This window comes from Lactuca serriola, chromosome 8 (assembly GCF_051521515.1).
Source record: "Lactuca serriola cultivar US96UC23 chromosome 8, Lser_US96UC23_V15, whole genome shotgun sequence".
In the NCBI taxonomy this organism is placed as follows: domain Eukaryota; kingdom Viridiplantae; phylum Streptophyta; class Magnoliopsida; order Asterales; family Asteraceae; genus Lactuca; species Lactuca serriola.
The window spans coordinates 285,180,450-285,198,919 of record NC_136415.1 but is presented as its reverse complement, the minus strand read 5'-3'; the positions used below and the strand labels follow the sequence as shown (position 1 = coordinate 285,198,919).

The 18,470-nt window shown below is 35.7% G+C and overlaps 1 protein-coding gene across 1 annotated transcript; it reads left to right on the top strand.

Moving 5' to 3' along the window:
- The first annotated feature begins 3,506 nt into the window (after positions 1 to 3,506).
- On the top strand, positions 3,507 to 18,189 carry LOC145068145 (protein neprosin-like). The gene is made up of 7 exons (XM_079015124.1): positions 3,507 to 3,707; positions 3,807 to 3,893; positions 13,509 to 13,592; positions 15,321 to 15,485; positions 16,697 to 16,750; positions 17,414 to 17,557; positions 17,812 to 18,189. Exons 1-7 carry the CDS (start codon positions 3,507 to 3,509, stop codon positions 18,187 to 18,189), a joined length of 1,113 nt encoding a protein of 370 aa, XP_078871250.1.
- Positions 18,190 to 18,470: the final 281 nt, after the last annotated feature.

The window sequence follows — 18,470 nt, the reverse complement described above, 5'->3', positions numbered from 1 at the left end:
CCAAAACATGGCCAAAGTCCAACTTTTCCTTCCTTTAGGCTTGTATGCTAATTAGGGAATTTACCTAAGAGGGTTCGGACATCAAAACACAAGTTTTTAAGGCATAAAATAGCGTTGACGGCCCAAGCACATGCTTAGGCCGTAAACACCCTTTTTCCATGTAAAAGTGCCCCAAAAACTCATCCAATGCATGTTAGATTTGAGATATGAATTTAGGACCGTAAACTCCCCCAAACATCACCAAATGAGGGTTTATGGCCCAAGCACAAGCTAGGACCGTAAACTCCCCCAAACATCACCAAATGAGGGTTTACGGCCCAAGCACAAGCTAGGACCGTAAACTCCCCCAAACATCACCAAATGAGGGTTTAAAACCCCAAATTGGCCCTAGACCTTCACTAGAAAAAATTAAGGGATTGATTTAAGACCTTTGGCATCAATTTTGGAGAGTGAACAAGAGTTCACGGCCAAGCCATGAGGCTTACGGCTGTAAACTCCCAAGGAGTGGCCTTTGGGCCATAAACTCCAAGGGAGTAAACTCTTGGACTCCCCCGTAACCCCTTTTGGTATTGTACAATCCCCGAGAACCACTTCCAATCCATAAGACCCCGAATCAATGTTAGGATAGGTAAATGTTTTAATAAAAAGCATAAAATGACTAATATATTGTAAAACACATATCTCACATGTTAATAGGGTCCTAAACGGTGTACAAGTCCTTAATTGACACCAAACGCTCAACCGACACTTTTACCCGATTTACCCAACTTCAGGTGAGTTCATACCCCTTTAATGAACCTTTCTAATGTTTTCATATGTTTTAGGGGGGGGGGGGATACAATTCAAATATACATTTTTATGGAAATCAATCACATGTGATTTACTATCCGTAGTTCAAATCACCTTATTTCATGTTCTTGTTTGATGTGGGCTTAGGTATTTGTTATCCGTCCGACTGTCGTTGAATTCTTAGTTATATATCATGTATATCGGTGTTAGATACGAGCATTTTCATCTCATTCATAGCCTGTATTACTTAATTGCCAAGAGCCATACACACTAAGTTAACTATAATAGGTATAGTTAAGGTCACTACTACTGGTTACGGCTACTACTATACATACTATAATTCATACTATTACAAAACGATACACGAATAAGAGAACACACTATGAACTACATAAAAGACTACTACACTATATTACAAGAGAAAGCACTAACCCGGAAGATAACACACTAACTCTCTAAAAGATACTCGACGCACTACATATTGTGACTAGAGCTTTCCAGAAGGAAGGCGATGCTACATGTATAGATCTATACGGAGCATACACTATTAGATCCCGACTATTAACTTCAGTCCGAGCCGAGCAGGCCCAGGGATGGCACCACTTCACTACACTGTGCATGACCGGGAAGGTCATGGGATCCTCTATTACTCATACTATTGGTCACATAAAAAAGAATACACTATATCCACACTAAAATACTAAGACTAAAGTCTTAGTTAACATCCCGAAGTAAAATAAGTATCTATTACTAATGGAAGTTCGCACCACTATCACTGTCAACAGGCATAACTTTTCTTTTACCTACACTACATACTGGGGATTTAGTACCCCACTCTTACAACAAACAGTTTTCAATGATAAAACTTACATGCAACTTAGAGTCTTTCACTTACGATGTATTTTCTGGAAAATATAGGATTTTCTAGAGTTTTCTACTACTTATAAATGTAAATTGCAGTTTTTCACACTATATGTCCTAATACATTTTATACAAAATTCACACTAAATTCTTATGAACTCACCAGTTTTATGCTGATACTCGTTTTCAAAATAACTTGTATCCTCAGGTCAAAGATAGACAGGTACAGGTGCAGCATTTTGGAGAAGATGGAGCATACGAGATCCATCTCTTATTTTTGTATTACTTTTGGTGTCTATTGAAACTATACAGAACACACTTGTAATTAAACTTCCTATGAAATGAATTGGTTGTATGTTTCTTGTTTTTACTATTATGCATTGTGATGATACTGTACATGACGTCCTCCACCCCAGAACGTATTCCGCCGTTATCGGTTTTGGGGTGTGACAAAGCATCAGCGGGCTCACGGAAAATTGGAGTCGCTAGAAGTCCCCATTTGGAAATGCAAAGAGATTACAACAGAGTTTATCACCAAATTGCCTCGGACGGCGCACGGAGTGGATTCTATATGGTTCATTTTGGATCGATTGACCAAGAGCGCACATTTTATCTCTATCCAGGAGAGTATTTCGACAGAGAAGGTGGCCGATATCTACATTCAGGAAGTGGTGGCACAGCATGGGGTGCCAGTTTTTGTAGTCTCTGATAAGGATGTTTGGTTTACTTCTAGGTTTTGGAAAAGGTTCTATGAGGATTTGCGTACTCGCCTACACTTCAGCACGTCTTTCCATCCATAAACTGATGGTCAGAGTGAGCGGACTATCCAGACATTGGAGGACATGTTGTGGGCATGTGAGCTAGATTCTAGCAAGAGTTGGGATATGTATCTTCCTTTGGCAAAAATTTTGTATAACAACAGTTATCACACCAACATTGATCCACCTCCTTTTAAGATGCTCTACGGAAGGAAGTGCAGGACCCCGATATGTTGGGGTGAGGTCAGTCAGCGGGTTATGGGGAGTACAAAGGTGATACTCAAGACAACAGAATTGATTCAGCAGGTTTACAATAGACTTCAGACAATACAAACCCTACAAAAGAGTTACGCAAATAGGAGGCGGTCAGACTTGGAGTTATAGGTTGGCGACATGGTACTCCTAAAGGTGTCACCTTGGAAAGGTTTCATCCAATTTAGGAAGTGGGTAAGCTAGGCCCCATGTATATTGGTCCTTTTATATGTATATCTTATTAATGCTCTTTCTCATTGTAGTAACTTCGAAAAAAATATTAACACAAATACTTAAATGTTAAGATCAATATTATAAAATATGCACCGTATCAAATTATTAACTATGTTTCATATCAACTAAAATATATATCAGAATTTTATTTTAATTCAAGAAGAATAAATAAAGAAATTCGAATAAATTAATTTCATGGACATATATGGATTCTTTTTTCATCTATGACATTTTTTTTTAAAAAAAATTATTTTATTTTACAAAAAGTAAAAATTATTAACTACTTTGCATCTATGGCCAAATCTGAATATTTACTTCTCAATTTGCTTCAAGTCCCGATATTTAATTCTCAATTTCCACTAACTCATAAATTCGGAATAAACCCCACAAACAAACATATAAAATCCATTGAAAGCTCGTAGTATTTGTATGTGTTAAATTTTAGTTTTCTAAAACCAATACTTTCATTCTCTTGATTTTCATTTGAAGCATTGTGAAGACCGGTTTTAAAACTTGGTTTCGTTTGCTTTTGATCACAAGACAAAAAAAAAAAAAAAAAACGTCAGACGCAAACAAATTTGTGTGACATAATTCATATATACACAGACATTAATGGAATCTAGTTATTGTCATGACATAACTCCAATCATTTCTGTTTTTCTTTTGTTTTTGTTTGTCTTGTTATTTTCTCCGGTTTTTCCAGCTAAAGATTTAAAAGATTTAAGGAACGCAAATACAACCTTCCACTCAAATAAGAAGTTGACTAATAATACTACGAAGAAGATCAACAAACCCTTCGTCAAGTCAATTAAGGTAATTTTCTTTATAAAATTTCACATGCTTTTTGTTTCCCTTATGATTTTAATTTCTATTACATAAACTAACTGTAATGTTTTTTTTTTGTTAAATCAGAGCCCAGATGGTGATATAATAGATTGTGTTTTGATTCATTTACAGCCGGTGTTTGATATTCCTATATTAAAAGCAACAGGACCATTGGTATATTTATCAAATTATTTATAAGTAGGCTAAGCTTTTACTTTTGTGGAAAAAAATACTGCATTTTTATGCGTATATTTCGGTGTCAAAAAATAAAAAGTAAAAAAATTTATTAAGAAAATTCATCACTTTTTACTTTAAAAATATAAATATGTGTTCTTGTAAACTATTATAATAAAATACTAATCATAAAAATCTATTAGATGTAATATTTTGTTATAATACTTTTAAAGAATTTAAAGTTTACATTAATTTTCTTAAGTTATACTTTCGAGTCTTATTTTCATTCGTTTTCTTCATATATCATTTTTTTAATCAAAAGTTTATTTTAATAGTGTTGTGGTCCATTTGATATTGTATAATGGCGATATATGTAGATTGTTAATACTTTTAAATCACATTCTATAAACGAACAGCAAATAAGTTACATGCACATTAAAATTATGTTTTCATTCTTAAAGAATTTATTTTTACAATTCTTGTTTTTATTAATTTCCTTAAGATATACATCCAAACTTTATTTTCTTTGGTCTCCTTCATACATAATTGTTTTGATTGAAACTTTATTTTCATGTTTCTGTGGTCCACTTGATGTGGTCTCATAGTTGTCGTGTGTGACATCCCCAAAATCACAGCCAGTAAAGACCGATTTCATTTATGTTTTTTAAAATAATTTCAGAGTAAATCCTTTTGATTTAAAAGTGTTGCGGAATTTGTTCCCAAAACAAAACATGATAAAATAATATTTATCAAATCATTTCATCAAGAGATGCATTTTCATTATATAATCAAAACTCGGGATGTCATGTTCCGATACAGACCATAAAGCATAAACGATAACATTACAAGTCATTCAACAAATATATACATATACAGACTTGTAAACAAAACAACTCGATGATTCATCCATCTTACGCCCTTGCGCCACTTCCTGTAATACAAATAAAACTGAGTGGGTCAGGCTTGGGAGCCTGGTGAGCATATAGGGTTTTCAACCCACAATAAATAAATTATATTTAATTTCACCAACCAATCACTATCCCGATTACCCATTCCCGTTATCCTCACTTTACGTCCCTAAAATAACATCTATCTCAAGGGACCTAATCTAGGATTTTCATCGGGACGGATATTACTGCTAAGGGGTTTCCTCAACAATAGATATCCTAAAGGCAACCATGAGGGGGATAGAGTACACCGATGAACACATCGTTCACAACACCTACAGGTTATGAACCTGCTAGCGTTCCACTGGACTGTCTAGAAAGAGTCTGTGGTCGTTATCCATACTCCGCTGAATAACTAGATCAACAACAACAACAACATCGAGGCCTCTCATCTGTTTATTACACACCAACTATCTACCCATGTTCTACCCAACATATTAGTAGATAAAAATATATATTTTCATACATAGTTTAAAACCTGTATATCATTATCATTCAATATATATTCCACATAACAGATGAGGCACACCCACATAACACGTATTTCATACAAAGCAATTCAGATCTATGAGATGGAAGAGAATGAATATACATTCACACATATAACAACAAAATTATACACATAACACGTATTTTGTATAAAATACTTCATAATTATGCGTTAGAAGAAAGTAACTACACACTCACTTGATCAGAAGATGATCGAACAGCACTACGGCTTGTACAAGTAGTATTCTTCAGCAGATCTGGAAGATCTTCACAAAAATCGAACTTCTCGCAGGAAGAGCTTCGGCTCGGGAATCACGCTCTTCGGGATTCTCGAGGCTTCGGATCTTGCTTCGGGACTCGGGAATGATACCGGGGCTTAGGGGTACTTCTGGCACGCAAATTGATGCAAAACGGGAGAGAAAAGAGAGAAAAAGAGCAATTGAGTCGGTTGCCCTCGCATCCTATTTATAGGAAGCTGGAGCCTCGGAGTACGCGGGGCGTACGGCGTTACGCGGGGCGTACTGGTCCGAAATCGTCATTGCTTACGTATCCGAAGTCACTTGAGTGCGAGGTGCGTCATGCTTCGCGGTACGCGGGGCATACAGCAGTATGCTGGGTGTACTTCGGATGAGTCCGATGACTCCTCTTCGGATAATACCAAGATTTAGAATTAAATTTAAATATTAAATATTTAATAAACTTCGGAAATTCATATCTTCTTCATACGAACTCCGTTTTCGACGTTCTTTATATCCACGTGTAGGTGAGACTACGCTCTACAACTTTCGTTTAGACTTCGTCGGCTAATTTTGACTTTATTTTTATTATTTATTTTTAGTAGGTCGGGACAGAAAAACTTCGTTATAAATTCCTAACTTCTTCGTTTGACGTCCGTTCTCGCCTAACTTTTCATCGCTTCGATACCAACAACGAGATCTTCGATTCTCGTTTAGATTGTTTCGGCTAAAAACCGTTCGATCTCAAATCGAGTATTTCAGGCTGCATACCGCTAAGTCGAAACTTCAATAAATCATAACTTCCTCATACGAAGTCAGATTTGGGCGTTCTTTATATATTCGGAAACCTCGTTTCAACTACTACAACATTATCCAAAGATATCAAGTTTATTTTACACTTAAATTTTGACGCTTATATTTATTCTTAATTAATTGAACCACATAATTAAGCAATTAAGCACAAAACACATAATACTTAAATAATACACTTCTATTATTTCAAAACGGGTTACAAAGGTTAACCTAGACTATTACATCAAAGATAATGCCTAGCCTGGAAACGCGGGTGTTACAATTCTCTCCACCTTAGAATGATTCCTCCCCGGAATCACGCATCAACAAACAAATGCGGATAGCGACCCATCATGTCACTCTCCGTCTCCCAGGTGAGATTCGTCCCATTCGTGTGTTTCCATCGGAGAAGCACTAACTCGACCATCTTGCGTTGCAACTTCTTCGTCTTTCGGTCAACGATTTCCTCTGGTTCTTAAATCAACCTTTTGTTCTCATCGATTCTCAACTCCTAAAGTGGAATCATGTCGGGAACTTCCCCCGTGAACTTCCTCAAATAACACACATCAAAAGTGTTATGAATTCCATTCAGTTCTTCTGGTAGTTCGAGCTTGTAAGCTTGGTTCCCAATCCTCTGAAGAACTTTAAATGGTCCAATAAAACTTGGACTCAACTTTCCCCTTTTACCAAATCTTATAAGTCCCTTCAACGGCGAGACTTTAAGCAAAAACCGAATCTCCAATTTCAAAAGTCATCGGTCTTCGCTTTTTGTCAGCATAGCTCTTTTGACGATCTTGAGCTGCTAACATTCTTTCCCTAATTATTTTCAACTTTTCAGCAATTTGATGGACAATCTCCGGTCCCATAAACTGCTTTTCCCCAGCCTCAAGCCAACAAGACGGCGTATGACACTTCTGTCCATACAAAGCTTGGTAAGGTGCCATCTTAATGCTCGAGTGAAAACTATTATTATAGGAAAACTCTACCAAAGGTAAATGTTCATCTCAATTACCTAGGAATTCCAAGGTACATGCTCTCAGTATATCTTCAAGCGTTTGTATCGTTCGTACGCTCTGACCATCAGTCTGCGGATGGTAAGTTGTACTTAAACACAACTTGGTACCCAATTCCTCTTGTAGACTTTTCCAAAATCGCGAGGTGAAACGGCTATCACGATCTGACACAATCGTTAACGGAACACCATGAAGCCTCACAATTTCCTTCACGTAAGAATTTGCAAGCTTCTCCACAGACCATTTCTCCTTGGCTGCTATGAAATGCGCACTCTTAGTGAATCGATCAACGACCACCCAAATCATGTCGTGACCATTCTTTGTTCTGGGCAGTTTAGTAACAAAATCCATAGCAATGTCTTCCCACTTACCCATAGGCACAGGCAATGGTTCTAAACTCCCGTACGGTTTCTGATGTTGTGTCTTTACTCTCGCACAAGTCACACACTCAGCCACATACTTTGCAACATCAAGCTTCATCGTCGGCTACCAGTAGTAGGGTTTTAGGTCCCTATACATTTTAGTGCTACCGGGATGAATTGAGTACATGGTTTTGTGAGCTTCTTCCATCAGGAGATCTCTGACTCCTCCCGTCTTAGGTATCCAAATCCGATCTTGGAACACCTTCAGTCCATGACTGTTTACACTGGACACCAACGTTTTGCCCAAACGTTCCTCTTTTCGGTCATTCTTTTCAGAAGCTTCCTCTTGAGCTTTCTTTATACTTTCCACAATGGTCGAGACAACTTCAATTCTCAACGCTCTTGGCCTTTTCCTTTCAAGATTGACTTTCCGACTGAGAGAATCAGCAACAACATTAGCCTTACCGGGGTGGTAAAGTATCTCACAGTTGTAGTCTTTAAGTAACTCCAGCCAGCGTCGTTGCCTCATATTCAATTCTTTCTGATTAAAGAGATATTGGAGACTCTTATGATCAGTAAAAAGTTTGCACTTCGTGCCATAGAGGTAATGCCTCCATATTTTCAGAGCGAAAACTACCGCTGCCAACTCCAAATCATGAGTCGGGTAATTCTTTTCATGCTCCTTCAGCAGTTGAGACGCATATGCTATCACCTTTTCTCTTTGGGTCAAAACACAACCCAATCCAACCCCAAATGCATCGCTATAAACAGCGAAGTCTTCAACTCCATCGGGTAAAGAAAGTATCGGTGCCTCGCATAGTTTCTTCTTTAGCTTCTTTATGCTTATCATTCCAAGCATAAGTAGCTCCTTTGTGGGTCAAAGCTGTCAACGGAGTAGCGATCGAAGAAAAGCCTTGGATAAACCTTTGGTAATATCCGGCTAATCCCAAAAAGCTTCGGATCTCCGTGGGACTTTTCGGTGGTTCCCACTTCATCACAGCTTCGATCTTTGCTGGATCAACCATTATCCCTTCTTGGATGACCACGTGACCCAAGAATTGGACTTCACGAATCCAAAAATCACATTTGGAGAACTTAGCATACAGCTTCTCCTTCTTCAAGACTTCTAACACTTCATGCAAGTGTCTGCCATGCTCCTCTTGGCTTTTTGAATAAATTAGAATGTCATCTATGAACACTATCACAGATTTATCAAGGAAAGGATTACAAACCCTGTTCATTAAGTCCATGAATGCTGCTGGAGCATTGGTTAGTCCAAACGACATAACCAAAAACTCGTAGTTTCCATATCGGGTTCTGAATGCAGTCTTCTGTATATCCTGCTCTCTTACTTTTAGCTGATAATATCCTGACCTTAGTTAGATCTTCGAGAAATAGCTCGAACCTTGCAATTGATCAAACAGGTCATCAATCCTTGGCAACGGATATCTATTCTTTATTGTTGCCTTGCTCAGCTCTCTGTAATCGATGCACATTCTCATACTCCCATCTTTCTTCTTCACAAATAACATCGGAGCTCCCCAGGGTGATGAACTAGGTCTAATGAAACCCTTGTCCAATAACTCCTGAAGTTGCATCATCAGCTCCTTCATCTTCGTCGGTGCCAATCGATAAGGTGCTTTTGCTATTGGCGTTGTCCCTGGCAACAAGTCTATTCTAAACTCCACTTGTCTATCAGGCGGTAATCCAGGAAGATCTTCAGGAAATACTTCCGGATAATCACACACAATAGGAATATTCTGCATCACCTTCTTTTCCTTCTTAGCATCGATCATGAATGCTAAGTATGATGTACACCCTTTGGTCAAACATTTTCTGGCTTTCATTAGAGAAATGATTCCGGAATTTACTCTGCGTTTATCTCCGTACACCATAAACGATTCCTTCCCAGGCGGATTCACTTTCACTATTTTCTTCTTGCATAAAATTTCGGCATCATTGGCGCTAAGCCAATCCATTCCCAAAACGATGTCGAAACCGTTAAGTTCGATAGGCAATAATTACTCGTGGAACTTATTCCCATTCAGATAAATTAAGATGTTTTTCATACGATGGCCAACAGGTACAAACTTACCACCAACAACTTCAACTAATAAGGCATTATCTAGTCTAACAACAGGCAAAGCTAGTTTTCTACCAAATTCATGCGATATAAAGGAGTAGTTGGCTCCAGAATCAAACAAAATTTAAGCAGGCAATGTGTTTACGAGAAAGGTACCTAAAGCGACATCAACTTCATCTTTAGCAGCTTCCAGTGTCATCTGGAATACTCTCGCCTTTGGCTTTGGCGGATTGTTGGGTCTAGCTGCCTCCTTCTTCTTCGGGCAGTCCCTCGACATGTGTCCCTCCTCACCACAACCATAGCAAACCTTCTTAGAGAGGGTGCATTCATTGGCATAGTGCCTTGGCTTTCCACACTTGTAGCATGTGGCCACTACCTCACATTTTTGATGATGCTTCTTCTTACATTTGTCGCACCATTTTGCTTCGCATCCACTTCCCCTCGAACCAGACTTCGAAAACTTGTTTTTCTTATTGGACCCTGAATTTCCATCGAACTTCCTCTTTTCACCAACTTCTATCCTTTCCAGACCCTTTTCCTTCTGCTGGGCCTCCACATTCTTAGCTGCACAAACAGCCGTTTTCAGAGTAGTTTCCATCTTGACTGTCGGACCAAAGTCGGCAGGCAGTCCATTAGCAAACCTCTCAATCTTGGAGAGTTCTATTGGCACTAGGTACGGAAATAACTTCATTTTCTCAGTGAATGCAGTAGCATAGTCATCTATGCTCATCCTCCCTTTCTTCAAGTTTTGGAACTCATTGTTCAGATCAATCAGATCTATCTCTGAACAATACTACACCCTTAGTTGTTCCAAGAACTCCTCCCATGAAATTTTCAGGGCTTCCCCTCGTGGCATAGTATCTGCCAACAACTTCCACCAACTCAAAGCTCCAGTCTTCAGTTGTCTGACTACAAAGACAGTCTTCTGTTTGTTGCTATAGTCGCAACTTTCAAATACCATCTCCATTTCGGAGATCCAATCCATTATCTCAACAGGCTTTGGGCTCCCAGAAAGACTTGGCGGCTTGGTGCCCAAGAAGTTCTTGTACATTCGCCCATCCTTGTTGTTTCTCCTTTCCGGATCGTTCCTTCGTTCTCCTTGAGTCCTAACATGACTCATAATGCGACTATTGTTCCCTTCCTTCGATTGCTCGGGAATCAATTCGGGTTCCTCAATAGGTATGATAGGTTCGTCCCTATTATCATGCAACATCTGTCGCATCGCATCCCTTTGTTCGGCTAGCATAGCCCGAATCATGGCTTGCACCCCAGCCATTGTTATTGGTTCTGGTGCTGCTGCTACAACAGGTATTTGCTCAATCACTGGCAGTTGATTCCTATTTTCATCTGTGTTTCCAACGCCACTCCTTGTTCTCACCATTTTTGATCTACACACCGAATAAGGTGAAATTTAGATCTTCATTCACGATAGATTTCAAATCATCCTTATCACTCCAAAACGATTACATGCTAGTTCTAATATCATATACATACGCTTAGAATCCTAAACACATAAACCTTCAGATACAGACCATAAAGCATAAACGATAACATTACAAGTCATTCAACAAATATATACATATACAGACTTGTAAACAAAACAACTCGATGATTCATCCATCTTACGCCCTTGCGCCACTTCATGTAATACAAATAAAACTGAGTGGGTCAGGCTGGGAGCCTGGTGAGCATATAGGGTTTTCAACCCACAATAAATAAATTATATTTAATTTCACCAACCAATCACTATCCCGATTACCCATTCCCGTTATCCTCACTTTACGTCCCTAAAATAACATCTATCTCAAGGGACCTAATCTAGGATTTTCATCGGGACGGACATTACTGCTAAGGGGTTTCCTCAACAATAGATATCCTAAAGGCAACCATGAGGGGGATAGAGTACACCGGTGAACACATCGTTCACAACACCTACAGGTTATGAACCTGCTAGCGTTCCACATGACTGTCTAGAAAGAGTCTGTGGTCGTTATCCATACTTCGTTAAATAACTAGATCAACAACAACAACAACATCGAGGCCTCTCATCTGTTTATTACACACCAACTATCTACCCATGTTCTACCCAACATAGTAGTAGATAAAAATATATATTTTCATACATAGTTTAAAACCTGTATATCATTTTCATTCAATACATATTCCACATAACAGACGAGGCACACCCACATAACACGTATTTCATAGAAAATAAATCAGATCTATGAGATAGAAGAGAATGAATATACATTCACACATATAACAACAAAATTATACACATAACACGTATTTTGTATAAAATACTTCATAATTATGCGTTAGAAGAAAGTAATTACACACTCACTTGATCAGAAGATGATCGGACAGCACTACGGCTTGTAGAAGTAGTATTCTTCAGCAGATCTGGAAGATCTTCACAAAAATCGAACTTCTCGCGGGAAGAGCTTCGGCTCGGGAATCACGCTCTTCGGGATTCTCGGGGCTTCGGATCTTGCTTCGGGACTCGGGAATGATACCGGGGCTTCGGGGTACTTCTGGCACGCAAATCGATGCAAAATGGGAGAGAGAAGAGAGAAAAAGAGCAATTGAGTCGGCTGCCCTCGCATCCTATTTATAGGAGGCTGGAGCCTCGGAGTACGCGGGGCGTATGGCGTTACGCGGGGCGTACTGGTCCGAAATCGTCATTGCTTACGTATCCGAAGTCACTTGAGTGCGAGGTGCGTCATGCTTCGCGGTACGCGGGGCGTACAGCAGTACGCTGGGCGTACTTCGGATGAGTCTGATGACTCCTCTTTGGATAATACCAAGATTTAGAATTAAATTTAAATATTAAATATTAAATAAACTTCGGAAATTCATATCATCTTCATACGAACTCCGTTTTCGACGTTCTTTATATCCACGCGTAGGTGAGACTACGCTCTACAACTTTCGTTTAGACTTCGTCGGATAATTTTGACTTTATTTTTATTATTTATTTTTAGTAGGTCGGGACAGAAAATCTTCGTTATAAATTCCTAACTTCTTCGTTTGACGTACGTTCTCGCCTAACTTTTCATCGCTTCGATACCAACAACGAGATCTTCGATTCTCGTTTAGATTGTTTCGGCTAAAAACCTCTCGATCTCAAATCGAGTATTTCAGGCTGCATACCGCTAAGTCGAAACTTCAATAAATCATAACTTCCTCATACGAAGTCAGATTTGGGCGTTCTTTATATATTCGGAAACCTCGTTTCAACTACTACAACATTATCCAAAGATATCAAGTTTATTTTACACTTAAATTTTGACGCTTATTTTTATTCTTAATTAATTGAACCACATAATTAAGCAATTAAGCACAAAACACATAATACTTAAATAGTACACTCCTATTATTTCAAAACGGGTTACAAAGGTTAACCTAGACTATTACATCAAAGATAATGCCTAGCCTGGAAACGCGGGTGTTACATCTTGTAGGATTGTTGATATTTATAAATCACATTCCATATACAAATTACAAAGGAGTTATTTCACACATCAAAGTTGAGTTTTGGTCCCCTGGACAATTTTCTTTTGTAGTTTTTGTTTTTACTAATTGGCAACGAATTCTCCGTTGGAACTTGAAAAATGACTTAAATACTATTTTTTTTTATGAATTGATAATATTTTCAATTTGATTGGTTCCCCTAAATACGTAAATGAATAGGATCCACCTGAGATGCCAAATGAGAATAAGAAAGGGGGAATGGAAACAGAAGTTAAGCAGTTATGGAACAATTCTAATAAGAAGGCAAACAGAAAGTGAGATCTTTTCATCCGATTCTATTTCCACGTTTGGGAAGACAACTAGCAGGAATGATTTCTGTCCTTCCGATAATGGCCATGAGGTACAACATTTTTATTTAATTTTTGTTAAATCAAAAGGATATAATATTAGGAAAGAAAATCTTAAACCAATCACGTTCATGTAAAATGTAATAATTTTTACCTTTGTGTAAGAACAATATTTAATGACAATTTAAATATTAAACATACCTTTCAAGAAAAAAAAAACACATACTCAAATTCATACCATGAAATAATTTTACTTACATATGCCTTTTCTTTTCTCCAAAAAAAATCTATAACATCTTATTGTTATCATCATAATAAACTGATAAGTATTTAGGATATTTAATTCCCATTATTATCATCAAAATTAAATATTTATTAAAACTATACATCAAAAGTAAATAATCTATATAGTAACCATGTAAATAAGATGGCGAACAAACACAAACGATGATTGTTTATATTCGTTTATTTAACAAATTGCATTTTTTATATTCGTGAATATGTTAAACGAATAAAAATAAACAAATATAATTGAACATATATAAAGATAAACAAACATATAATATACTAATGTAATCAAACATAATTGAACATACAGAGGCAGAGCTTATATAGGGTTGTGGGGCTGTGGCCCACCCTATTTTATTTTAATAATTAGTCCATAACTATTAAAAAAGTTACATATTACGCCTAAAACTATAAAACTTGACTTTGCCCACCCCCCCTGTTCTTCAATTTTTATACATCTTCTATTTTCGCGCCCCTCCCCACCCCCCCCCCCCCCCAAAATCAATACTTCAAGCTCTGCCACTGCATATATAAACATAAAATGAGCTTAAATGAACGAAGATAAATTAATGTAAAGTAGTAAAGAACTCGCGGCTACACCACTTTTGGGGTAATATAGGGAAAATCAGCAAACTCTAAAAGATATGTGCTAAAATTGTAAATCACCACAAACAGAGGAAGAGGTCGACAACCCCTAAAATTAGATGTGAAAAATGTACAACAAAAAGAAGGGACACTGGTGGAGAAAATTCAAAAATGTTATTGCAATAATGCTAAAGTTGCCAAAGTTGGAAAAATATGGTGACAAAATTCAAAAGGAGTTTTTTAGGTTTTTTATGTTAAAATGTAAAAGTTTTCAGTATAAGGACGAAAAGTGTCAAATTCATTAAAGATTTGTGGCAAAAACACCAAAATATAAAACTTTTGACTAGAAGGACTAAAAGTGTCAAAGTCACTAAAGTTTTGGGGGAAAAAGCTAAAGGCCAAAAATTAATATATATATATATATATATATATATATATATATATATATATATATATATATATATATATATATATATATATACATTAATAAGGGACTCATGTCTAAATTTTACATAATGGTGTGACCAAAGTTTGAAGTTTAGAAACTATACTATTGTTAACTCCAATGTGTTTATATATATATATATATATATATATATATATATATATATATATATAGTAATGGAGAGTATAAATGAACAATAATTTGTGTTCATTTCTTAAATAAACGAGTATAAACGAAGTTTCAGCCGAACGATTTATGAACAATTTGTTGAACCTTGGATTCATTTACAGGCCTAGATGTAGGAGTTATGATATCCAAAATAATATGTATTTAAAGTATATATTTATGGGTAGTATGTGGTTGCAGCATGCAATTGGGTACATAAGCGATGGAGAATTTTATGGAGCAAAGGCAAATTTAAATGTATGGGCTCCAAATGTTACAAGGGCTCGTGAATTTAGCCTTTCACAAATTTGGGTTATTGCGGATGTTCCAACTCATCCCTTGAGCACTTTTGATGCTGGTTGGCAGGTACAGTCATATATATATATATATATATATATATATATATATATATATATATATATATATATATGGCTAGGTTATAATGTGGATGGACAATTATTGTATGGACGTGTTGACAGTGCTATTCTACGAGAATTACTAAGAAAATAGGTTGTTTATTAATGTGAATACGTTCAACCTCACACAACTATCGTCATTTTCATGCATTATCACTAATTCTTATTCATTTTTGTTCTCACACATAGTTTTTCACTCACTTTCATTTTTATAGAATACAATTCAATAAACATTATGACAACATTCTGACATAATGATAATAATAAAAAAGTCTATAATAACCTTATAGACGATTTAATTAGTGAAAATATGTGATAATAACAATACCTATGTAAGATTGAACATATTCATATTATCAAACAACACATTTTCTTTGTCATTCGCACAGAATAACACTGTCCACACGTCAGCACAATAGATGTCAAGCCATATTTGAACCTAACTCTCTCTCTCTCTCTCTCTCTCTATATATATATATATATATATATATATATATATATATATATATATATGGGCTTGGAGAATATATGTGACTGTTGTGTATCTAATATTAGGTATAGAAGCATCCAAAACTACATAATCTTAAATTTAGTCAAATATCTCTACGATATTTTTTGTATCCTCTATTATAGCTTATGTTAGGCTTTGTATATATATATTTTTATGGAGTTTTATAAGTTTAATTTTTGCACTACAAACCATGTATAAGAATATTTTATGAACTACATGTAGTTCCGTATATTGATATTTATTATAGAAAACTATAGTGAAATGTTAAAATTGTTTATTAAAAACCCGATAAACTTCTTCCCATAATCCATAAAAAAAAACAATGCAAGTATACATAAAGATGTGTCATATGAAGTTATGAGGCTTCTACTAGAGGTCTAATAAAAAACACATTCAAAATACATAGATTTTGGGGATGAATTACAAAATAAAAAATAATATGGATTCAAAAGCAAAATGAAGAAGCTAAGAGTAAAAGAAAATTATGTTTTTTAATCAAAATAAAGTCAGTTTAGATGGTTTTATACCCAATATTACATACATGACAACTACGTATTCACTTTTCTATATATATATATATATATATATATATATATATATATATATATATATATATAATTGTTAATAATTACTTTTATTTGTAATGACAGGTTGCTCCGACCATGTATGGAAATAGTTCTCCAAGATTATTTATCTTTTGGACAGTAAGTTACAAAATATCATGTTTACTTATTAGAGTATATACAATGCTTAATGAAATATTTGAGTGAAATGGCATGTCTAATATATATTCAATGGATTGAACTATACCACGTGAGATGTTATGTTATGAAGTTTAATGGTCGGTGAACCCTTTAATGGGAAAAAATAATCCTTCAACTATTTAAATATGTTATTTTAGAAACGCAACACACACATGTTCTAATCTACTTCAAAAATCGTATATGTCTTAAACGTGACTTGAACCCTTAACCTTATGGAGGGAGGGCATCTCACAATACTACTAGGCTAAAGATCTTTTGGTTATAAATATATTTCGTTCAACTTTGCAGTGAAAATATGATAGCGTTGTATGAAATATGGAATGATGTGTCAATCCATTGACATTTAATAAGTTTAATACATTGTGGGTGTCTTAAGCATATTCGTTGTCAATGTAAATGTTTTCATTTATGGGTTGTCTAAAACAGAAAAAAACAACAATTTTTTTTCAATTAATCTTAATCTAAATTTAATTATTTGGGGATACGTATAATGTACTACTATATATTATTTTATGTTACGTACCTTCGACATTGATATTAACCTTAATTGGGTATGTAGTACTCTTTAGATACTATTGATGATAGTTTGAACTAATATTACAGAACGATGGGTATCGATCTGGATGCTACAATTTGAATTGTCCGGGGTTTGTACAAACGACTCATGAGATTTCTCTTGGAGCTACTATTTATCCGGTATCAACATATAATGGCAGACAGTTTGATATCAAAGTATTAATCTGGAAGGTAAATCCTTAATCTATCAAGATCACGAGGAATAGAATCATAAAAGAAACCTCACCAATGAAGTTTAACTCGGTTGTTTAATAAAAACTGCTTAACTTTTTTAATGACGTTCTACTAACATTATTGTATTTTAATTTGCAAAAACTGCAACATACTTGCATGACTATGACCATGTCTGTCAATGCAACATACTTTTTATTATTCTAATGTAATAAAACTATATTTTTCAAACCATTTTATATGGACTTTTGTAGGATCCAATACATGGGAACTGGTGGTTGAAGGTGGGAAACACTGTAGTTGGATATTGGCCTGTAGCTTTATTCCCCGACTTAAATAAACATGCAACAACAATTCAATATGGTGGAGAGGTGTATAATGCTCAAAAGCCAGGTCAACAACACACATCAACCATAATGGGCAGTGGCCACTTTCCAGCTGAAGGGTATGGAAAAGCTTCATATGTTAGGAACATGGAAATTATTGATGAATACAATGCGTTAAAACCAGTTGGTGATGTGAATTTATTTGCAGAAAAACCAAAATGTTATGATGTTAAAAATGATTTTGATAAGTTTTGGGGTTATTATATATTTTTTGGAGGGCCTGGAAATAATCCAAATTGTCACTAAGAGAAAATGTTAGGTTTTATGGATTTCCTACTAAAACATAGAATATATCTTTTGTGTGTTATATGCTTGTTGCTTAGTTTGATGATGTTGATTTTACATATGAAACATATTAATAATATATACCGAATGGAAAATTGCAATAGACAATAAAATTTTATATTTATGAAAATATTGTAATAATATATACCGAACTGAAAAGGGAAATCTAAAAAAAAATCTTTATATTTTGTTTATATTGACAAAGAAAAGTCATCATGATTTTTCTTTTGTAATTTAACCAT